The sequence below is a fragment of the Anolis carolinensis genome, chromosome 5 (genome assembly GCF_035594765.1).
Source record: "Anolis carolinensis isolate JA03-04 chromosome 5, rAnoCar3.1.pri, whole genome shotgun sequence".
Classification (NCBI taxonomy): Eukaryota; Metazoa; Chordata; class Lepidosauria; order Squamata; family Dactyloidae; genus Anolis; species Anolis carolinensis.
Window position 1 is genome coordinate 8,277,042 of NC_085845.1, and position 25,158 is coordinate 8,302,199.

The 25,158-nt window shown below is 43.2% G+C and overlaps 1 protein-coding gene across 1 annotated transcript in view; it reads right to left on the reverse strand.

Annotated features, from left to right (window-relative positions):
• The window catches only part of adra1d (adrenoceptor alpha 1D), a 65,883-nt gene extending 42,545 nt beyond the window's left edge, over positions 1-23,338 (reverse strand). The window contains exon 1 of the mRNA XM_003226746.3: positions 22,372-23,338. Coding sequence (XP_003226794.1) covers positions 22,372-23,338 — 967 coding nt within the window. The remainder of the gene's footprint in view (positions 1-22,371) is intronic.
• Between the last annotated feature and the right edge of the window lie 1,820 nt (positions 23,339-25,158).

Here is a 25,158-nt window from a genome sequence, read left to right on the forward strand (position 1 = left end):
AGGGGCCGAATTATCATTTGGGGAAAAAAACCGAACAAATTCCTATGCACACTGCATATATCTTATTTGTAGTGCAAAACAACAACAACAACAATGAAAGAACAATACAATATTTAAAAATGAAAATAATTTTAACCAACATAAACCTATCAGGATTTCAATAGGAAGTGTGGGCCTGCTTCTGGCCAATGAGATAGTCAGGTTAATTAGGATTGTTGTTGTTGTTGTGTGTCTTCAAGTCATTTCAGACTTTGGGCGAGCCTAAGTCCAAAATTATTTATTTATTCATTTACTACATTTATTTACTACATTTATATCCCACCCTTCTCACCTCGGAGGGAACTCAGAACAGCTGTATGTACATACAATATATTATATTATTAGCATAGCACAATATTAGCATTATACTATATTGAACTATACCACTATACTGTAATATTATATGTAATATATAACATATAATTAATACTATTATATGGTATTATTGTTAGTATTATATTTATAAAATGATAATATTATTATCAATATTATATGTATATACAATATATTATATTATTAAAACTGATATAAAAATATTATATTATAAATGAGGGCGGGGGCCAGGTAAATTACCTTGGAGGGCCACATCCGGCCCCCAGGCCTTAGTTTGGGGACCCCTGAATTAGAGGGATTGGTGCTTCTTTTAGGTTGTCCCAGAACCAACCAAACCCTTGCCTTTTGTCATTTTTGTCAAGCCCTTCGCAGTGTTTTTGTACCCTTTTCCAGGACCTAGGAGGGATCCATCCATACATGTGTGCGTATATATGGAAAGCTTTGCTCCAGAATTCCTCCAAATGCACTATAGGTGGAGCAGAAGACATTTCAACCACATTTTGGGATCTTCTTGGCCCAAAAGGGATCAGAAAGAATCTCGACATATTTTTTCATAAACATTTGTCTCCAAATGCTCCAAAATTTGCCAGGGAGGGCATTTCCACCATTTTGCATTCTCCTGGGCAAATCAAAGTCTAGAAGAGACCTTTTTTTGAAATGCAAAACATGATAAAAATGCCCCTGTTCTAAGTAGAGACATGTGGAGGCAATGTTTTATTTTTTGCTAAGGGTTTCTAGGGGCTAATGCAGCCCCTAGCCTTCCATGTTTGCTTATTCCTGTTCTAATATGACAACAAATACTTGCAATAAACCTTCCCTCCAAGGTTCCCAATCTTTTTTGGGCAGCACCCGCATCTCCCTTCTTTTTTCTCTCTCCTTGATTAAACACCTGCACCTGATGGGAGCTTAGCTGGGAAAATATGCTGCGTGGTAAGTTGTGCTGGCACATTTACTGGGAGAGACTCAACTTCTGTATAAAATGGCTCAGTATTCATTTCCATGTTCATGGATCTATGCCTGTGTCATCAGAGGAGAGCTGAAAGCTGGGCAACAAGGCAAAACCATACCACCAAAACAGGGACATATATCTTATAGGCACTCACACTGGCGTTTCCCCATAGGATGGTGTCACCTGGGGCTGTTTGCACCTTTGCGTCCCTGTATTGATGCCATTGCACTTGCAATAAGCAAACAAAGGAACAGCATCTCTCCCAGAAGCTAAACGCAATGCCATTTCAACATTTCAGATTTGGATTTTTGACCTTGCCCTTTGGTATTGACATTTGAAATCCTGGATAACATAATAAGGATTATTGGACTGGAAGCTCTTTCACCTGGATGATCATAACTACAGGATTTGAAAGCATTCCTTGAATGTTTGTGCTGCAAATGTCAGCAGCTGTCTCAATTTGCTTTGAGAAGACTATCACAGATTCGACATCATGCATCTATTATGATCTCGTTTTGGAGATAATTCACCCGGCATTTGGAAGGTGTATTTCATGGAATGGAAAACTCCCCTATGTAAACCCACAATTAATAACAATTAATTAATTAATTAAAAACCAGTACTTCAAGGATATGGTTAGCCTAAAACATTCCTTAACTGGATGTATATAAGAAGAGACTCTTAAAAAACTTTAGTATCCAATCATTTGAGCTTCCATCCACAATCCAGTTCATTATCAACTTCACTATCTGTCCTGTTTTGTCTTTCAAGAATAGCCTTAAAACTCTGTGGTAAGTAAATGAAAACTGCTTTACTTCAGCAAAACATAAAGTTAAAGTACAGCACACTCAGTGGAATAATACAAAAAGAAGCAAGGAAGTCTTAGGGTAAACACAGTTCTTAGTCTCTGTTCAATTCCCAAATCAAATATCGGCCTTACTTCAGACAAAGAATCAGCAATAAATCCTTAGGAGCAGTTTCCCAGATGCAGACTTGGAGCAGGCACAAGGGGAAAGAAGGCATAGGCATTAGTTTGTTACCAGCAAGAGCTGGCTGCACCTGCTTCTGCTTTATAGCCCTGAGTCCCCTCCCAGCTGCTAGGGCAGTTCCTAATTATTCAGCTGCATTTCTGGCAGCTATTCTAGCTGAACTACATCTCTGCTCTGTTTCCTTTCGCCTCTCCTGAAATGTGAGTACTTGCAAAATTTCCTCCTCTGTTTCCAACTCACCCTCAGATTCATGAACACTTTCCTGCTCCCCTCCTTCTTCTGAAGAAGGGGAATCCCTAACACTATCTTAGTGAGAATGAAACCATAGTTAGGATGATGTAGAGGCTGAGTATTGGACTAGACCATTTGGCAGGCTAGGGTTCGAACTCCTTCTTAGCCATTGAAACCCAAACAATACCCTCTCAGCCTCAGAGCAAGCTAATGAAGAAATCCTGTCTGGAAAACCCTGTTGCAAGGCTGACTTAGTGTTACCATAAGTTGAAAAGGCCTGAAGGCACATAGCAACAACACGAATGAAACCAGAAGTATCCAAATGACTCAGCAGCAAAAGTTCAGCTGATAGTAATAATGGCTCCCAGTGGGCAGTGCACCTGCTCAGGTTATGTATTCAAGGGGCTGAACCTAGTAGGGGTGGTGATGGTGGTAACAGGTTTCAATATCTTGGATAACTCAATTAAAATTTAGAATAAAATTCACATCTCAGCCGGAGGTCTCCTACTGATGCTCTTCAGAAGCAGCTTGCTGGTTGCTTTCCTGCTGTAGCAGATGCTTTGGGGGAGGAACACCTGGCACAGATCTCTGAAGCAGCTCCCTTCCCCCTGTCTGGCACTAAGCATCCCTCAGTGCAATAAAACAAGTATATAGGGCCTCTGGAGAGCCATGACAGATGCATGGAAATCAGCTGGTGTTGCTCTCTGGGGAGTCAACTCGAATGAAATGTTTTGCTTTGAGGGCGTTCTTCAGAGCAGAGCTTGGAAAACCTTGGAAATGGGTAATCATTTTGGGACTGTCCTAGACTCAAAGGTTTCCATGCCAAAATCTGAAAATCAAGGGTGGTCCCTGGTGATATCATTAAACATTAGGCACCAACTTTAATACACATACAGACACACTGAGAATATTGTTCCTGTTTGGAAATGAAGACAGAAATCTAAGATTAAGGGCACTACTCAACACCTTCTTTGCCTCAGTCTTCTCACCAACTGTGCTCAACTTGGGTAGGATGGAGCTAAGGGTGCAGTCGGGGAAATGCGGCACAGAATTGGTAAAATGGAATTACAGGAATATCTGGCTGATCTAAATGAATTCCAGTCTCCCAAACTGGAAAATCTGTGCACTCTACCTGCGGAGTTGCCTTGCACATTACAACAATGCATTTCATGTTATTTTCAGATTCAGTTGCACAATGTTGCATTTTATTAATGCAGCGATGCAACGTGATTCTGTAAATGTAAAATTACACCCAATGTTCTTGACATAGAGTCACTGGCATGATATTACATGGGTTCACCCAAGCATAGAGCACAGTACTATTGATGTACCTTGTAAATGCGCATTGTATTTCTTCCCAATGGTTCTTAAATTGGCATCTTTTTGGTGACATATCCATGCATAAGATATGCATGAGAGATGAGCTGAGAGCTGCAAGAGTAGAATTGCACATGTCACCAACTTCTGCATTGACCAAAAGATATATGTAGGTATAGACTTAGAGGGACAACAGTGTCTAGTGGTTTGAGTGCTGGGAATATAGAAGATCAGGGTTCAAATCCCTGCTTGGCCATTGAAACAAGTTGACACTTCCACTGCCTCAGAGGAAGGCAATGGCAACTCACCACTGAACAAATCTCGCCAAGAAAACCTCATTGTAGGTTCACCATAGGGTTGCAATAAGTCAGAACGATGTGAAGGCCCATAATAACCACAGAACTTGGCTTACACTTGTGCCCTCAATGGGACAATGGGTTAAACCACTGAGCTGCTGAACTTGCTGACAGAAAGGTTGGTGGTTCAAATCTGGGGAGCGGGGTGAGCTCCCGCTGTTAGCCCCAGCTCCTGCAGTTTGAAATCATGCAAATGTGAGTAGTTCAATAGGTACTGCTCCAGCAAGAAGGTAACGGTGCTCCATGCAGTCATGCCGGCCACATGACCTAGGAGGGGTCTACGGACAATGCTGGCTCTTTGGCTAAGAAATGGAGATGAGCACCAACCCACAAAGTCAGACACGACTAGACTTAATGTCAGAGGAAAAGCTTTACCTATTCTACTAATAGAATGCAAGCTATTAGATTAAAGATAACTGAAGTCCATAGGGGAGGGTGAATAATCGTTTGTCATAGGTTGCAAATGTATATTAGTAAAAAGAAAAGTAGAACAAAAAGGATAGGACCATTGTTGTATCTTTGGGATTCTGCAGTTCTTTCTTGATGTCTTTTGGGTCTCACAATTTGCTCATCTCTTTAGCAGGCCGTCCAAAACGCTTTCCAAGAACATGGTATCTCTCTGCCGCAAAGCTTTGTTCTTGGAGAGCATGACAGGCAAACGGATTGGCTTCCCTTTTGCTACCTGTCACAGGGACAGTGTGCGGAGATGTGCCTGAACGTTGCTCTCAGAAGATTGCAGCCTTCTGGCTTTTGACCAAATGCATTAGTGAATGACCATATCGAGAATGAGAGGGAGAGAGAGAGAGCTATTCATATAGATGAAAATTAAAGAGCTGTTTCCTCCAGGAGAATCATGCTTGACCTTTCCCATGCCAATCAATTATGAGGCATTATGAAATGCAATTTTCTCCATTTTGCCAAAACAGACTTTGTTTGGATGGAAGGGGTGGCAGGAAGAAAAAAGGACGATGCTTTCTTTATCTAGACTCAGAGAGTAACTGGGATGTTAGTACAATGCAGTGGAGGGGTTAGAGTAGAAGTGGGGAGTGAGGTATCCGTAATTTGAGTATGTCCTGTGGATGCTGTTGCCATCAGTTGAAGAAATTGGGCCAAAATGAAGAATCCGCCAACTGCCCAGATTTTTCAAGGACATACCCAATTAATCCTCAGTTATTCCATTTTTTCAAATGGTTTCAAAATGTTTAAGTTTCTCTTTCTTCTTTGTCCTCAACTTATTTCAAAAGGAGTACAGTTGTGGATTTTACTATTAATGGATTTGGTTAAATTAGGATCTCTAGATTCTCAGGGATGACTCTATGTTCAACTTCTGCCAGAATTGTAGTTTGGTGAAGTACCAGCACTCATTGGCCGAGAAGCCTATGGAATTTATAACACAACAATCCCCATGATTCAGTGGTATTGAGCCAAGTGTTGTCAAACTGCATGAATTCCACAGAGTAGATCCCTTGGAAATGGGATCCAAATCTAAACACAATTTCATTTACATCACCATATATATCTTGTGCCCCCGATAGCGCAGCATGTTAAAGCACTGAGCTGCTGAACTTGCAGACCGAAAGGTCCCAGGTTTGAATCCGAGGCGCAGAGTGAGCACCCACTGTTAGCCCCAGCTTCTGTCAACCTAGCAGTTCGAAAACATGCAAATGTGAGTAAATCAATAGATATTGCTTCTGCAGGAAGGTAACGGAGCTCCATGCAGTCATGCCGGCCACATGACCTTGGAGGTGTCTATGACAACGCCGGCTCTTCAGCTTAGAAATGGAGATGAGCACCAACTCCCAGAGTCGGACACGACTGGACTTAACGTCAGGGGAAACCTTTACCTTTACCTTTGTATATCTTGGGCTGCATCTGCACTGTAGAACAAATGCAGTCTGACACCACTTTAGTCTCCATGGCTCAGTGCTATAGGGGCCGGGCTGTGGAGCAGGCTGGTGAGTAGCCTGCTGCAATAAATCACTAATGAGTTTGAGGCCAGCCCGTGGCGGCCTCGAATCAATTAAAAAAATAAAAAATAGCCCCTGCTCGTTGCTGATCTAGCAACCCGAAAGATAGTTGCATCTACCAAGTAGGAAATAAGATACCACTTATAAAGTGGGGAGGCAAATTTAACTAATTTACGACGTTGGAATGAGGAAGTGCCGTCACAGTGGATGATGAAGCAGCTGCTCCCCCCTGTGGCCAGAATCGAACATCCCCTCAGGAGAAGGTTAAATTGCCTCTGTGTCAGTGTCTGTCTGGGTTCTATGTGTATATGGGCATTGAATGTTTGCCCTGTATGTATACAATGTGATCCGTCCTGAGTCCCCTTTGGGGTGAGAAGGGCGGAATATAAATACTGTAAATAAATAAAATAAATAAATCCTGGGAGTTGCTGTTTGGTGATACACTAACACTCCTTGGCAGCTCCCTTGATATTGTAGCATTGAGCCATGGAAGTTTAAGTGTTGTTAAACTGCATTAATTCTACACTGTAGATTGACTACAAGTCTCTATGGAAGCAGCGAGGTGATCGTCGTCTAAATCAGGGATGGAGTGTCCTATTTGGCCACAAAAGTGGAGCAAAAATAGGAGATCAGACATCTCTTAACCCCAGTTCATGGAAGCTTTTAATTTGGGGAAGGAAAAATTTGGAAGGGGAGGCAGTTGTCTGGAACCCTATTGCTTCATTAGGATATATTTAACAAAAACCTTTTATCTGATTGAAAAGAGGCAAAAATGACTTGGCTATTTTTATACAGTCCGCCTGAATGGATATGAGTCAGCTTTTTCCTATCTCAAATAAGGACGGAGGGATCCGCACAGATGAAGCTACTGAGATGAGCCAAAAGCCAAAGGGGTGACGAATGGGAAGGTGCCAAGTTCCTGTGGAGCTGCTTCCCCGGGAATTCTGCTTCTTCCTCTCTGTGTCACCATGTTAGCTTAGAAGGAGGAATGTTAAATATTCTCATAAAGGTTTTGGATCATAGCTGCAGATTATGAAAAATATACTATCCAACATTTAATAGTTGAAAACTAAGACTCATGGGGGAAAACAGCATCAGCGTGTGATCAAGGTGGCAAGAGTAAGGGAGAACACATAAGCTAAGGGAGGCTGCAGCAGTTTGCTTTTGCCTGAGTCTACTGAAAAGGGCTAGATTACATAAACCCACCTCTCCCCACTTCTGAGGACAAACCACTTCTACAACTGAGATCAGCTGAAGCCAGTTTGCAGCAACTGAAGTCAGCTAAAAACAAAGGGCAAAAGTGGGAGGAAGAAGGAAAAAGTTGAGACTTTTTTTTTTATAAAAGTGGAAAAGTGGGATGGCAGAGAAGTAACCAATTTGGGATATTTGGGGGAATTGGAAAAGTTGATTCCGCAGTTACCAGTTAAGCCAGAAACAAGTAGCAAAAACGATCCAATCTCCTGGTGCCTTTATAGCTGGAGGTTGTACTCTAGAATATATTTATACTGACTGCTTAATCCGGAGAGAAACCAACATAGTTGTAGGTCTTGGAACCGGTTTAAAGCCCAAAGGGTGCTTACACACCGCAGAGGCTGCTCTCAATTCAGTTATAAGATCTGCAGTATCTGCATCATGCATGGCAGGGGTTCAGATTTGATGGCCCTTGTGCCTTTATGTTCCTCTTTCTCCAGTTTTGCTACTCCCCTATACTCTATAAGGGACTGTGGAGGCAGCTGCTGCTTAACTTGCCTGCTCTAGGCAGGGCACACAAAGCTGCAATAGGATTGGCTAAACCAGGCTCCCACTCATGTTCATTTCAAGCTTTGTTGCATTGATTGCTATAGACACAATGCTCCAACACAGGGATGGATTATCTTCTAACCAAAACAACCATGTGCATGTTTGGGACTGCATCATACAGGTCTACACTGATCATGTAATGCGGTTTCAAACTGAATAATATGGCAGTGTAGATGGGACCCTTACTGACATTTCAGCCCTCTTTTGCTTGTCCTCTATTCCTCAGAGGTAGCCTGTGTGTGTGTGTGTGTGTGTGTATGTATGTATGTATGTAGATGATAGATAGATAGATAGATAGATAGATAGATAGATAGATAGATAGATAACCCTCTTGTGGTTGCATCTTAGTACTGCATCAAGAAGCTCATGGGCCACCAACGTAGGTTGCTTTAAAAATAAAGAGATGGATTTTTTTAGTTTAAATCCCACCAGCATCCTGAGTTAGATAATGAAAGGTACATGTACCAAATTTGGTTCAGATCCATCAAGCCATGTAGCAGCCTATGAGGTACAAACATATATACACAGTTTCACACACACATATACAATATATATGGGAGTACCCATATACAGTAGAGTCTCACTTATCCAACACTCGCTTATCCAATGTTCTGGATTATCCAACGCATTTTTGTAGTCAATGTTTTCAATATATCATGATATTTTGGTGCTAAACTCATAAATACAGTAATTACTACGTAGCATTACTGCGTATTGAACTACCTTTTCTGTCAAATTTGTTGTATAACATGATGTTTTGGTGCTTAATTTGTAAAATCATAACCTAATTTGATGTTCAATAGGTTTCTCCTTAACTTCTCCTTATTATCCAACATATTCGCTTATCCAACATTCTGCTGGCCCGTTTCTGTTGGATAAGTGAGACTCTACTGTACTTACATAAATATGAGAGTACCAAAATATTTCTATTGCTTAGAGCCTCTAAAAAGATTAATCCAGCTCTGTTGCAGCCTAACACCGAATGTCTGCTTCCTAGCATTACGTCATCATCCACTCCATGCAGATGCTGTTCAAAACACTTCACTGTGGTTCTCAACCTGTGGGCCCCCAGGTGTTTTGGCCTACAACTCCCAGAATTCCCAGCCAGTTTACCAACTGTTAGGATTTCTGGGAGCTGAAGGCCAAAAACATCTGGGGATCCACAGGTTGAGAACCACTGCAAAGTTGGAGGTCTGAGTTGGCATAAAAGACCTTACCAAGTGGAGATTCTTTGGCAGAGGTTTTGTTAACAGAGCTTACACGGGTTGACCATCTCTTATCCAAAATTCAAAAATACTCTACAATCTGAAATTGTCCACATAAGTAGATGTGATAGTGACACCTAATAATAAACAGAATTAGTAAAAATATTCTATAAAATCACCTTCTGCCTTTCAGACAAGGACTACTCAACTTGTCTCTGCAGAACTAACAAGACAATCAAGTTCAAGACTTAACTCTTTTCTTTGAACCAGGGTTTTGCAGCCGTTCCTGGTATTTATCCATTCTTTTCCTAGTGCTGTGGGAACCAACAGATTTCTCCAAAACATTAATTTATCCTGCTTTTAAAATATCAGTGTAATAAACAGCGATACTTCCAAGCTTGGGAAGCAATTGTTCCTGTAGAGTTTTGCTGAATTATTTGGGTGTTTTCAATGATGCATATATTCTGCCTCTGAGCCTTAGCAGAAATAGATGGATGGACCCAAGACGCCAACAACCACACACACATACACACAAAGCTTCAGAGTTAACAGTCTGCTGGCGAAGAAGGGACTTTTATTTGACAAAGGTATTGAGCCCAACAAAACAAAGCTTGCCATCAAAGCCTTTTATTATCTGGCACTTTAGAAACAGAATGTCCTCTCTGAAACGCTTTAATGCCAAGCCAGCCATTTTATCAGGCAGCAAGTAAATTAAATTCAGGCTCATTGTATGGTATATTAACACCTGATTATACCTGAGCAGGGAAAGAAATGAAGGGATGTAATGGGAAGATATAGTGGTGGGGCAGCTTTCCGGGGAGCATATAACAATGCTTATCAGTTATATACTACCTATATTATAATGATTATCATTATTATTACTTTTTCCTATGTTCTGAAAATACTGTTATGCACTTTATTGATCAGACCGACATTTTTATCCTTATATAACAGATGGAAAGGCGCAATGACATTGTAGAAATGAGATTTGGATTATGTGTTGTGTTGATTCCATATTATGTCTTTGTTCCATTAGTGAGGTTCTTTACAGTTCCCTGCCAGGGCTCTTAATACAGGATTTTTTTGCTAGACTAAAAGAAGGAGGCTCTCAAGAAATAGTTATAGAGTCACAAAATCAGAGAGTTGGACGAGATCTCAAGGACCATGCAGTCCAACTCCTTCTGTCATATAGGAAGACACAATCCAAGCCCTTCCGACAGATGGCCTTCCAGCCTCTGCTTTAAAACTCCCAGAGAAGGAGACTCCAATGGACTCCATCATCAAACAGCTCTAACTGTCAGGAAGTTCTTCCTAATGTTTAGGTGGAATCTTTTTTCCTGCAGTTTGAATATATGTCTCCATTGTGTCCTCGTTTCTCAAGCAGCAGAAAACAAGTTGCCTCCTTTCAAATTCTTTAAACATGGCAATCATGTCCCATCTCAGCCTTCTTTTCTCCAGGCTCAACATCCCCAGCTCCCTAAGAAGGTACTTAAAGAGACAATGCACCATCTCTATGATTGTATCTCTTACACACATGTAAATGCACACTCATATAAAGTTATGCAACAGTTGCACTCGATGAACCAATCTGGGCACAGAATATTATTTGAGAACACAGAATGTGCACAAGCAGTAATAGTATTAGGGTGGAAAGATAAATCAAAATGGTCAGTAAATAAATGGTACCAATATATGGTGGAGCAAATGGAATTTGAAATTATGAATATGAAACTAAATGTTGTAAAAACTAATGAAAATAGAACAAGAGAAATTGAAGAAAGATGGACAAGGGTAAAGAACTGTATCATGAATCAATCTGGAGATCAAACCATACGAAATAAGATACAAATGTTATTTAGTATATAGGATGGAAATGGATAAAGATATAAAGATTGTCTCACAAAGAAACTAATATGTAAAAAGAAAACAATCCTCGTGTTGGTGGTGGGAATTGTAAATGTTTTGTATGTCTACGGTATGTATTTTTTGTGTTTTAAAAAAATAAAAAATCTGTATTAAAAAAAAAAGGTCGATGAACCAATCTGGGTGCAGCATATTATTTGAGAACACAGAAATGCTGGACCACTCTAATAATTACCATTTAAGACAACACAGAGAAGCCACTGAAACCCACAAACATGTGGACAATTTCAACAGAAAGGAGGAAACCATGGAAATGAGCAAGAAGCAGCCAGGCTTTGAAGCTGCAACGCCTTTCAATGCTAATCAAGGTGGCCAATTGCAACATTCACACTTGCCTCCAGCAGATGAGTTTTTTTCTCCCACCCAAACATCAGGAGAGAACATGGCCATACGCCCGGAAAACTCACAGCAACCCAGCTGCACTCTTATTGTACTCCAATGGTGTATCGACCAATATGGCCACTTCTTGTTCCATGACACAATGGGGAATGGACAGAGGCACTTTCTAAAATCCAGCCAATTATACAGGTCGAGCGTCTGCACCTGGATTCCCAAAATATCCCCAAATCCTAAATTGTCCACATGTGTGACTGGGACAGTGGCACGTTTGCTTTCTGGTGGTTCAATGGATGCAAACTTTCATGCACAACATTATTTCAAATTCTACCATATTTTGTGTGCCTGGCCCTCTGAAAAGGCTTCCCTCACAAAGTATTACTTATGGCAAAGTTCTGGTGATGCTCTAGCTCTCTTTCATTCATACCGTTGGAGCCCTTGGTGGCGCATTGGGTTAAACCCTTGTGCCGGCAGGACTGCTGACCTGAAGGTTGGGTTGCTGATCTGAAGGTTGCAGTTAGAATCCAGGGAGAGCGCGGATGAGCTCCCTCTGTTATCTCCAGCTCACAATGTGGGGACATGAGAGAAACCTCCCACAAGGATGGTAAAACATCAAAACATCTGGGTGTCCCCTGGGCAATGTCCTTGCAGATGGTACATTCTCTCACACCAAAAGCGACTTGCAGTTTCTCAAGTCACTCCTGACATGGAAAAAAAAATCAAGGTAGTCTTTTTATCAAAAGTTGCAATGGCACAATGAGTTAAGCTCTTGTGCTGGCTGGACTGCTGACCTGAAGGTTGAGTTGCTGACCTGAAGGTTGCCAGTTCAAATCCATGCAATGGGGTGAGCTCTCATCTGTCAGATATAACTTGTGGGGACATGAGAGAAGCAGGATAGTAACATAAATGGGCATCCCCTGGGCAACGTCTCTGTAGACGGCCAATTCTCTCACACCAGAAGCGACTTGCAGTGTGTTCTCAAGTCACTTCTGACTTTATGAAAAAGATTCCCCCTGGCAGGAAGAAGCCAGGACATGAATCTGGCAAGGCCACTAATGCTAATCAAGGTGATTAATTAAAACATTCACACTGGCCTCCAGCAGACAAGAGTTTCTTCTCCCACCCTGGATCTTCCACAGATATATAAACATGTCTTGCTTAGTTTTTTTCCAATATACCTCACAACCTCTAAGGATGCCTGCCACAGATGTGGGCAAAACGTCAGGAGAGAATGCTTCTGGAATATGGCCAGACTGCCCGGAAAACACACAACAACCCCATTATGGAAGTTTTTCTACCAATATACTGCCCTCTTGTGGTTGCTTCAGATCACTGCACAATCTTTCATGAGTTTTTGTGACCTTGTCTTGAAAGGGGACAATTTCTTTTCATTCTAACCCCTAAAATATTTTAAGTTGGATCATGAAGGGTGTGTGTGCCAAGTCTGGTTCATATCCATCAAGGCATGTAGGAGTATTTGTGGTACAAACCAACCAACCAATATACCTGCATCATGTGCTTTGACATTAATATATGTAGTGGATTGTATGAAATGGTCTTTGGGCTCTGAGCTTGGGGCACAGAATGGTAGAAATGGATTCTGAACACATACTATAATTTGTTTTTCTCCATTTTTTCCCCCTTTGGCCTTGCTACTTTTCCTTAGCGTGATTGTTTGTTTCCCATTCAATAGCTACAAGTTCAGCACCAGGTCACTGCATTCTGCCAGTATGAATTCCAAACAAACCTAACACTGTTCTTGTCCCCGGTTCTTATATAAATGTGGTTTACAAATAACCAACAATGGCCTGTTGGCAAACAGATCTGGAAGACTTTGCAACTCGAGGAAAAAAAAGGTTTAACTCAAAGAAGAAAAGTTTTGCACCATTTTATCCCACTCTGTGCAGGACTGGGATCTTTATTTTATACCAGGCATGGGCAAACTTCGGCCCTCCGAAGTTTTGGACTTCAACAGCCGGTAGGCTGTTAGGAATTGTGGGAGTTGAAGTCCAAAACACCTGGAGGGCCAAAGTTTGCATCCATGGTGTTAATGTATTATATTTCCAAAAATGTCTTCTATTCTAACCTGGTATGATTTCTGATCCTATTCAAGTGAGATATTTGAAATATCTAAAATAAAGTGTTGATGGGAGGTAGGTACATCTACATTGTAGAATTAATGCCACTTGATACCACTTTAACTGCCACGTCTCTATCATTTGGAATCATGGGATTTTTAGTTTGGTGGGGCAGAGAAGGCTAAAAACCTGGTAAAACTACTTATAATTCCATAGCATTGAGCCATGGAAATTAAAGTGGTGTCAAACCACATTCATTCTGAAGTATAGATTTTTTTTTTATCGTGTCAGAAGCGACTTGAGGATATACTGCAAGTCGCTTCTGGTGTGAGAGAACTGGCTGACTACAGAGATGTTGCCCAGGGGATGCCCGGATGTATTACAATCCTGTTGAGAGCCTTCTCTCATGTCCCCACAAGCTAGAGCTGACAGCTGGGAGCTCACCCCATCTACAGAGATATTGCCCAGGGGATACCCAGATGTATTACAATCCTGTTGAGAGGCTTCTCTCATATCCCCACAAGCTAGAGCTGACAGCTGGGAGCTCACCCCATCTACAGAGATATTGCCCAGGGGATACCCAGATGTATTACAATCCTGTTGAGAGGCTTCTCTCATATCCCCACAAGCTAGAGCTGACAGCTGGGAGCTCACCCCATCTACAGAGATATTGCCCAGGGGATACCCAGATGTATTACAATCCTGTTGAGAGGCTTCTCTCATGTCCCCACAAGCTAGAGCTGACAGCTGGCAGCTCACCCCATCTACAGAGATATTGCCCAGGGGATACCCAGATGTATTACAATCCTGTTGAGAGGCTTCTCTCATATCCCCACAAGCTAGAGCTGACAGCTGGGAGCTCACCCCATCTACAGAGATATTGCCCAGGGGATACCCAGATGTATTACAATCCTGTTGAGAGGCTTCTCTCATATCCCCACAAGCTAGAGCTGACAGCTGGGAGCTCACCCCATCTACAGAGATATTGCCCAGGGGATACCCAGATGTATTACAATCCTGTTGAGAGGCTTCTCTCATGTCCCCACAAGCTAGAGCTGACAGCTGGCAGCTCACCCCATCTACAGAGATATTGCCCAGGGGATACCCAGATGTATTACAATCCTGCTGGGAAGGTTCTCTCTTGTCCCCGCAAGCTAGAGCTGACAGATGGGAGCTCACTCCATATTGGAGATTCGAACTGACAACCTTCAGGTCAGCAACCCAGCCTTCAGGTCAGCAGTTCAGCTGGCACAAGGACTGAACCCATTGCATCACTGTGGCTTCTACAATATAGATGCACCTTAGAGTTCAGGGCTTTAGAGGTGTCTTTGGAACAAAATAGATCCACTTGCCACTTTCCCCTCTAGAATTGTTCCTTTAAGTGATTAAATATGTCTGTTTATCATAGCACATGGTTTTCCTCACTTACGCACCTTGCCTTTAATGCATTCTAAGCTGGTATCACTTCAGATGCTATTCAAGCGAGATGCTTGAAATATCTGGGCTTCCTTTCTTCAGGGCTGTGGAAGTGCAATAGATGTCTTTGGAACAGGCTAAATTATTTGGTTAGTACCCCCCCCCCCCCCCAAATGCTCCTGTAAGTGATGAAATATATCTGTTTGTTATAATATGTGCTTTTTCTCATGTGTGTATCATGTATTTAATGCATTAATGGTTATGGAAAGGTCAACGTGGGCTTAATCTGATCGCTGAGTGAAGAAATCTCATGGGGGTTTATTACAAGGTATATACATTCCTCATAATCCCTTCCTCCATCCTTAGACGAGCAGATAGGTTAGAAATGTCTCTTTTGTCTGCATCCAGGCTGATTAGACATGTACTTAAAATGCAATGGAGCTGTGAGATGGGACGTGCCAACCTTGGGGCCATACAGTACAGGTAATGGACGGAGTCAATTTGCAGGAGTCTCTTTGGCCGGATCTCCGGGCATCCCTTCCCGCCGGTACTTAACCTCTGAGGCTGGAGAGGGGCCATCCATCTAATCAGCATTCCCTCCCTTGTTGAACAAACAGCTTTCCTTAAATTGCCTCATTAGCCATGCAAACATGCCTGATTAATTGCCTGGGTATCTCTCAAGACGGCATCATTACACTCCGGAGCAGAGAAGGTGGGAAGCTGAGGCATTCAGGCCATGATCAAAAGTAAATGCTGGCCCTTCTCATCCCTCCTTCAAACAAACACTTCTGCCAATTCTCCAGTACTTTAGTTTCCAGAGCTTGGAGGGAAATGGTCTTTCTTTGATATTACAACTCCCAGCATCTTCCAACTAACCTATTAAGAGCTGAAGTTCAACTTTTCAAAGCTTTGTTTTTGTTACAAGAGCTGCAAAATCCTTTCCTATTTATTGTTGTTTGCCTTCAAGTCATTTCTGGCTGATGGGTGACCCTAAAACAGTGATGGCCAACCTATGACACGCATGTCAGCATTGACACGCCTGGCCATTTTTGCGGACACGCTGCTGCCTGCAGATTGATTGGATGACTATGTCTTTTGTGGCCAAATTTGGTGTGATTTGATCCAGTGGTTTTGTTGTTTACTCCATGGGAATTATGCACATTACATTTATATATACATATACATATATGTATAATATATTCTATTATTATTGTAGTATATTATTATATTATTACTATCATATTATTATTATATTATTATTCTTTATTCATGACTACATTGAAACTAGAATAGAGAGAAATCAGCATGGAAACTGCAAGAGGTACCATAGATTGTTGTACATGGAAATACTGGTAGTAAATAATTTTTGATTTATTGAATACAGTTATATATTACAATTATATGTTTTGTTATTTAAACTATACATATTGCAAAATTATGGTTTTTTACTCTCTCTCAAAGTGACACACCACCCAAGTCATGCTAGGTTTTTTGGTGAATTTTGACACACCAAGCGCATCATTGCCCTAAAACAAACTTCTTATTGGGTTTTTCTGGGGCTGAGTGTGTGTGACTTGCCCAAAGCCACCCAATGGGTTTTCATGATCAAGTGGGGATCCGAACCCTGCTCTCCAGAGTTGTACTCCAACACTCAAACTGCTATGCCATACTTGCGGAGTAACATAGGAAACCTCAATACTGTGGGTGCCAATACTGTGACCTTCTCTCTATGCCAATATATTCCACTAGCTGGAAACTAGAAAAATGCAGATGAGCAGAATAACTATAGCATTTCTAGATAAAGGTTTTTAATTAAATACACCAATAGTCATATCTGCAAAAGTCGAAAATGCACATGTGGACGGAAGACTCACGTAAGTTGGGTTGATAAAATTGATTTTGTAAGCCCAGGTTACATGTACTATGTAAAGGTAAAGGTTTCCCCTGACATTAAGTCTAGTCATGTCTGACTCTGGGGGTTGGTGCTCATCTTCATTTCTAAGCTGAAGAGCCGGCTTTGTTTGTAGACACCTCCAAGGTCATGTGGCTGGCATGACTGTATGAAGCGCCGTTACCTTCCCGCAGAAGTGGTACCTATTGATCTACTCACATTTGCATGTTTTCAAACTGCTAGGTTGGTAGAAGCTGGGGCTAATCCCTGAATTCGAACCACCAGCCTTCCGGTCAGCAAGCTCAGTAGCTCAGCAGTTTAACCCACTGCGCCACTGCGGGCTACATGTACTATATTGATATATATTGTGGCATATATACATTTTATAAAGAAAAATACATATCGGCTGAATATATATCAACAAACAAATTATATGCAGTCATTTTATTACCCCTCTCTGATGGTGACACCCATTGCAATTTGCACCTGATGCACCCCCTAGAGATACCATCACCAAGAACTGGGACAATCCTGAACTGGCAACCCTCCTGGTCTAAAAGAGTCAACCACTTGTCCTAATCTTTGCATACTAACAGGTTCAATTGTTGCACATTAAAGGAGCATTTACACTGTAGAATGAATGCAGTTTGACATCACTGTAACTGCCACAGCTCAATGGTATGAATCATAGGAGCTGTACTTTTAGGGGGTCTTTCGCCTTCTCTTACCAAAGTACAACTCCCATGATTCCAACACATGATTAAGCCATGGCAGTTGAATCTACACTGCCATATAATGCATTCTGAAACTGCTTTATATGGCAATATAGATAGGACTTAAGTCAACCTCTGTTGCTTTTAATGCTGCAAACAGCCATCCTCAGCTTAGATGGAAGAAGCGTTCTGGAGAGTTGTAGTTCAAAACAGACCTTCCAGAGGCATAACTTCAAGAATAGTGAATGCAAAAAATGAGAACAGCAGCCTGTTCTTGTTCTACAGCAGACTCTCCACTTTTGTGGGAATTAAGGGTGTGGACTCACATGAAAATGGAAAAAATAAACACTGTGCTATTTTTTAAACCTCTCTACAAATCTCTAGGTCCACCAGCAGGACTCTATAATCAAACTCTGCTGAACATTGTCCATAAAATTGTACTGCAGGACCTACAAATGCATTGGGAGTGTCCTTCCTAAGAACATCTAGATCTTACAAGTTAGCTCTATAGTCAACGGAGGTTGACTATAGAGTTTGTGCTGGAAGACCTAGAGATTTCTAGAGAGAGCATGCTGATAGAATAGGCAAATAATTAAACCTGCAAAAGTTAAACTCGCAAATATGGAGGGCCGATTGTACTTCAGCCCCTACCATCTCTAACTATTGGTCATACTGACTGAACCTGAAGAGACCTGGAGTCTAGAGGCATCTTGCAGGTCCCAGATCTCTCACCCACCTGAATCAGATTAAAAGAAGAGTCTCTGTCCTGTTTTGTCTTTCAAGAACAGCCTTAAAACCCTGTGGTAAGTAAATGAAAACTGCTTTACTTAATCAAAACATAAAGTACAGCTCACTCAGTGGAATAATGCAAAATGAAGCAAGGTCAAGCATAGTTCTTAGTCTCTGATAAATTCCCAAATCAAATAGCAGTCTTACTTCAGACAAAGAAACAGCAATGAATCCTTAGGAGCAGTTTCCCAGATGCAGACTTGAAGCAGGCACAAAGAGAGTGAAGAGTCAGTTTGTTACCAGCAAGAGCTGGCTGCATCTGCTTCTGATTTATAGCCCTTAGTCTCCTCACAGCTGCTAGGGCAGTTCCTAATTACTCAGCTGCATTTCTGGCAGCTATTCTAGCTTAACGACGTCTTTGCTCTGTTTCCTTTCGCCTCTCCTGAAATGTGGGTACTTGCAAAATCTCCTCCTCAGACTCCAACTCACCCTCAGATTCATGAACACTTTCCTTTCCTGCTCCCCTTCCTCTTCTGAAGAAGAGGAATCCCTAACAGTCTCTTAAGATGAGCATGCTGTTTTCAGCAGGGTTTAGCTTGACACTTTTACATAGAAGCTCAAAAGAAGACAGCAAAGTTTATGGTTTTCATCATTTTTTGTAAGATAGCACACTGCCCCTGAGCATGGAGACCCCATTGACTAACATGAACAAGAACAATTGCAACTGAGATACTTTTTTATCTTAATAATCTCACTGGTAGCCATCATTTGTGATGGTATGCTGTTGGTGGATGTTAATCTACTCAATGAAAAAATAATATACTTGTTGTTGTTGTTGTTGTTGTTGTTGTTGTGTGCCTCCATGTTATTTCCAAACTCTAGCAACCGTAGAGGAACCTATCACAGAAGTTTATTGGCAAGACTTGTTCAGAGGTTTGCCATTGCCTTCCTCTGAGGTTGAGAGAGTGTGACTTACTCAAGGTAACTGGGGTATCTAAATGTATGTTGAGTCTGTGGTGGGAAGTGGAAGGGAAAGAAAGGTTCAAAGCAGAGTTTGGAAAAGTTACATTATCAAAACTCCACCATCCACTCTGGCCATGCTGGCTGGATGATTCAGGAAGATGGTCATCCACAAAAGTAACTCAGTAGCAGCAGGTGGCTTTGATGCTAATGAAGTGATGACTCTGCTTTTGATTTTAGTCCACATATTAAAGAGGCTTGCCATAGCATTGACTTATCTCACAAAACAAGGCCAGTGCTTTGGATATCTCCAAAGTTCAGACTAAAACCCAGAGTGGATTCACTGATATCAAGAGACACCATCTTCCGTAGTACTATAGGTTACTGCAATTACTACAGGTATTGGGCACTGTGCTGGACATTTTGGAGGCATAGATTTTGGGCTGGAAAGATGAGTGAAGAACTCTCCATAAAGCTGGCAAGAAAAACATCAAAACAGATAAAAGATTTTCTTGACCTCAGCTCAGTCATAAATCAAAATCGATACTACAGTGAACAAATCACAAGAGGATGAAGACTGGGAAAACCTCCTGTGAAGGAACTAGATGAGTAAAGTTGGATCATTAAATAGCAAAATCGGAATTTTCCAGGCTGCAATGTTTCTGATTTTTATGCATCACTGTGGAAGCTGGACAGGAATAAAACCCACCTCATTTGAAATGTGGTGCTGGGGCAAAATTCTATAGATACTGTGGGTTGCTAACAAGACAAATGAATGGTTCCTACAAGGAATAAACTCTTGCTAGAACTTGAGGTGACTAAGCTTGTGACTATTGAAGCTTGGACATCTCAAGAGATGACATGATTGCATGATTCACTGGAAAAGACCACGATGTTAAGGAAAGTAGAAAGCAAAAGGGAAGAGTAGGGTTGCTGATTACTGGGACCCTTGGCTGTCCATCATTCGTACAGTTGCCATACTTCTAAGCCTTCTTGATGACCCATGGCAACATCAACACCAATAAGGAGGACATAGATGCCACCTCTAGCTAATACTCAGTTTGTGAACCTGTCCCAAATCCCTTGCTTACTCCCATATCAAAGTCTGGGGCTCACTTTTTCCATCGGTGTCCTGCCAGATGTTCCTCTGATGCTATTTAGGAGGAATGAACCATTGCTGTACATAATGTGCAATTGAGCATGTGTGTGATGGCCTCAGGCAGTCATGTAGAACTGGCTGGTGGAGTCTCCTTCTCTGGAGGCTTTTAAACAGAAGTTGAAAAGGCATCCATTGTGAATACTTTGGTTGTATATTTCTATATGGCAGCAAAGGGTTGGACTAGATGGTCTTTGGGATCTCTTCCAACTCAAGAATTTTACCTTGAGTTGGAAACAGCTTCAAGGGTCATCCAGTCCAAGACAATCCAGGAATGTGCAGCTACAGCATTCCTCAAAAGACCACCAAAGAAGGAGAGACTACTAATCTTCCAGGCAATCAATTCCACTGTCAAACAGTCCTTTCACTAAAGACGTTTTTCCTAATGTTTAGGCAGAATCTCTTTGCTTGTGACTTGAATTCATTCACTTGTCTTCTAGTCTCGAGAAAGGAAGGGTGCTACTTTAGTTGTGATGCACTCGCAGGCACTTGTGCGTGTCCCTTCAAGAGCAGTTTTTGTTATCTTCTTAAGGAAAGATATTTCCTTGGGAATAGATACTTTTGAGTTGTAGAAAAATATGATCTTTTTCCCAATCAAAACATCTTTTAATTACATAGATACACAATGGGAGAAATTGTCTGGGAAAGTGATGGATTTTCTGTCAGAATATTTAAAGAGAAATTGAGTGGTCATCGTTCCAGGGATGCTGGAGCAGTGGGCTTTTGCTTTGGCACAGAGTTGGACTGGATATGCTTTGGTGTTCATTCCAATACTTAGATGCTATGATTACATACCTGCCCTTTACTGGTGGTTGTCCTCTGATTTTGAAACAATTCAAAGTGTGGGAGAGAAAGGATGTTGTGGCAACAAGTAGCATCAGCCCCCAGTGCCCTGATATGCCCATATCAGCCCAAAAGTAGTAATTGGTTTTCCCTTCCTGGTCACAGAGCCCTTACCTTCTCCCTGGTGGGTTAATCTTAGCTATACGAACAAATTACAAAATTCCTCCCGCTGGTCATCTTGCAAATCAATTCTTTTTTTGGACTCCAACTCCCAGAATTTCCCAGCCAGTCCTGAGGGATGGGGATTCTAGGAGATGTAGTCCAAAATAAAGGCAGCCTTCCCAAACTCTGTTCATAAGCCTGCCAAGATGGAGGGTCACCTTCCAGCAAATGCTAGGTTTCAAACTGGGAAAGACAGAAGGGGTTGCTGCGTTTGCCTCTCCCTAGCTCCACAATAAACTTGCTTTGATGGTTTTAAAAATGAAATCCGCCTAAAAGATACACTGTGCACCATCCTGAGAACCATCAGCTACCCAGCAGGACACACATATTTCCAATGAAGAAAAATAAATAGTTCTCTTAACGTCATGCCCTGTCAGAGTCATGTGGGTGCAGCTGGTGGCATCAATGAGGGATGGTGAACCTGCCCGGAGTTTCAATCCAAACATGAAAAGAAAATTGAAGCTATTTTAGGGATAAACGACAGCATGTATAGTTGCTTTCAAGTTTGGACTGGAATTGAGAGCATAGTCACCCCTCACTGACTTCACAATCACCAACAACCACGCAAAACATGATATTCACCATAACTTTGGAATACAATACAATATAATCCTTGGCTGAAAACCACTAAGATGATATGGGCACACCCTCTAAGTTGCCCTCCTACAGCTTAACAACTACAAAGAACTCCACTCTTAAGTTTGAGTATGAACAGTAACAGAACTGTCCAAACTCTTGGGCTATAATCACAGTTATACAAGGAGTGTAATCAACATTTTAGGTTGACAGAGTGATTCTTGCCATTCTGGGCAACAGACTGAATGTTAGGGGAGTTACACCAGCTCTAAGCTTTATCTTCCACACTATGATAGAGTAATGAAAACAGAAAGATAGCACTTAATTGCACAGATGAGAAACCAGAAAATGCCATCCAAAGCACGAGAATATCAACAGTGTGAAGCTGAACTGTCCACTTACCAAAAGACAGTACGAAAAAGAAAGGCAGCCAGCAGAGAATGAAGACCCCAACCACGATTGCGAGGGTTTTGGCGGCCTTCTTCTCTCGGGAGAACTTCAAGAGTCGCACGGAGAGGGAACTCCGGAAGGTGTGTCCCTTATTCTTGGTGCTGGCCTGGGAGTCCTCCACTACGCTGCGGCAGTGGATCCGGAGCACGACCTCCATGGATTTGCTCCTCTCCTTTTTGACACCGGCCTCCAAGCTCTTGGTGGTCCTCCGTGCCACCACATAGATGTTGAAGTACATCACCAGGATGACGGCCAGGGGCAAATAGAAGGAGAAGAGGGAGGAAAAGATGGCATACCCTGGCTCTTCAGTGATGTTGCAGTGCTGGTCGTTCTCAGGAGGCGCCTCCTTCCATCCCAGAAGGGGACCAATGGAGATGACCATGGAGGAGATCCAGACGGCCACCATGATGATCACCGCCTTCTTCTCAGTCATAATGGTGGGGTATTTGAGAGAGTACTTGACCCCGATGTACCGATCCACAGAGATGATGCACAGGCTCATGATGGAGGCAGTGCAGCACAAGACGTCCACCGCTGCCCAGATGTCACAGAAGATGCGGCCAAAGACCCAGAGGTCCTCCAGAACTTCCAAGGTGGCCGAGAAAGGCAGGACGGTGGTGCTGAGGAGCAAGTCTGCGATGGCCAAGTTGATGATGAAGTAGTTGGTCACCGTCTGCAGGTGACGGTTGCAGGCCACAGAGAGGATGACCAAGATGTTGCCCACGATGGCCGAGAGGATGAAGAGGGCCAGAAAGACCCCTACGCTTACTGACTGAAGGGTGAGCTTCAGAGCCAAGGAGGTGCTGTTGTTGGCCTGGACATCTTCCTCTCCGCCGCTGGGCAAAGTCCCGTTGATACCCCCAGCCTCTCCCGAGTGGTTCCCATTCAAGCTGGCATTAATCCGGTCAGAGAAAGTCATTCTTTTTCAAAAAGGTCCGGTCTCCATGGGGTGGGACGCTCAGCGTGGCAGCGGGATCGAGGAGAAGAGGGGCATGGGCATGGGCACGGGCTTTTACTCACCCCAAACTTCCAATCTCACCCATTCCTCCTCCAAGGTGTGTGCTGTCCGGAGGGAAGTCTCTTCCCAACTTGTGCTGACCTGATCTCCCTTCTTTTGCAACTCTCACTTTGTGCAAATCTAGATCGAGACCCCCAGACCCTGCAAATCTAAGCCCACCAGGGATGCCCTTCAAGAGGGGACACCTTCATCCTTCTTTTCCCTCCTGAAATCCCCAGGGCCAACTGACTCCCGTTGCCAAGCTGCTGGACCTCGAGGAGCCCATCTTCCCCTCCACAGACTCCAGTTAGGAAAACAAGGAGGGGAGAGGAAGATAAGGAAGGACCTCCCCCTCTATTTCTCTATTTCTTGGGCTCCTCCACCCCTTCCTCCTCCATCCAAGGTCTGGTCCTCCTCAGCCAACTCTTGCAAAACACAACAAGACAAAACTCTCCAAAATCATGCGGGGAAAACACCCGCAATGGAAAAGAAAAACAACCTTTTCCTCTTTCTCTCTTCTTTGCACCTCTCCAAACGTTGGGTACCAAGAATCCCCTTAAAAGAAAAGGTGTCTCATCCCAAACAGAGGGGGAAAAAGAACAAAGTGAGACGGAAGCTCAAAGAAGAAAGACAATCCCTCTGCGCGCGTTTCAGTGAGGAAGAAAGTGGTTTTTTGGAGAGAATGGGAGGAAAGGAGCCTTTCTTGGCTGACTTCTTCCCCGTCCCTTCATCTGGCGAGACGATGCTTTGGGATGGGAAGGGAAGGAGGCTTCGGGGAGAGGAAGGCAAGTGCGGAGGTGCGATGAGGCGTCACTTCCACCGAGATCCTTCTTCGCTCCAAAGAGATGATCCAAAGGGATGCGCCAAGCAGGGCGCACGGAGGAGGAGGAGGAGAAGGGAGCGCATCCCCACCTCGGAAGAAACCGCTTTCGTTGCGCTTTTACAATCAATGCAGTCCGGGAAGAGGGAGCCCAGCCTTCACAGCCCCGCTGCCTTGCCTCCCTTTGTCTCGACAGGGAAAGAAAGGGAGAAAAGTCGCAATCCTTCCAGGCGCGGAGAAGAAACTTTGCATTCAGGAGGCGGAGGTGGAGTCGGAGGCGTCGGAGCGCATCCCTGGCGCTCTTGCGGGATGGAGGGCTGTCTGCCCGGCTGGGGGGCTCGCTTTGCACCCAAACCGGGAGCCCAAAGGGAGGGGGTGCGGCCACGGTCCTTCCCTGGCCCTCCACGAACCCTCAATTGGGACAGAGACGCGGGCAAAGAGGGACCCCCTGCCACAGACCCTGCGCCCTGCTGCAGTTGCCAAGATGCCCAACCGAGTGGATGGAGAGGATAAGCCGCTTGGCGTTTGGGGAGGGAGCGGATTGGGGGAAAGGGAAGGGAAGGGAAGGGGGGAGAGAACACGTTCTGGGTCAAAAGGGGAGGGGAGGCGGAGGAGGAGGAGGCAGAGGCTGGAGCTGGTGCCCAAAATAGATTCATTGAAGGATTTCCAGCGCCTCCGCCGAGCGCACCGGAGCCGCTAGGAGGCAGCAGAAGGCCGGGCTGCTTTTGGGCTCCATCCCTACAACTCGCCTCGTCATCTTTTCGGATCCCGAATTCTAATGATCCGACTTTTCCCCTGATTGGAGCAGATCGAAGGTTCGAATCCCCCGCCCGGAGATGGAGGCGCATTCGGTGACCTTGGGCAAATAATCATACTAATAAGGTTGCTGTGAGTTTTTCGGGCTGTAGGGCCATGCTGTTGG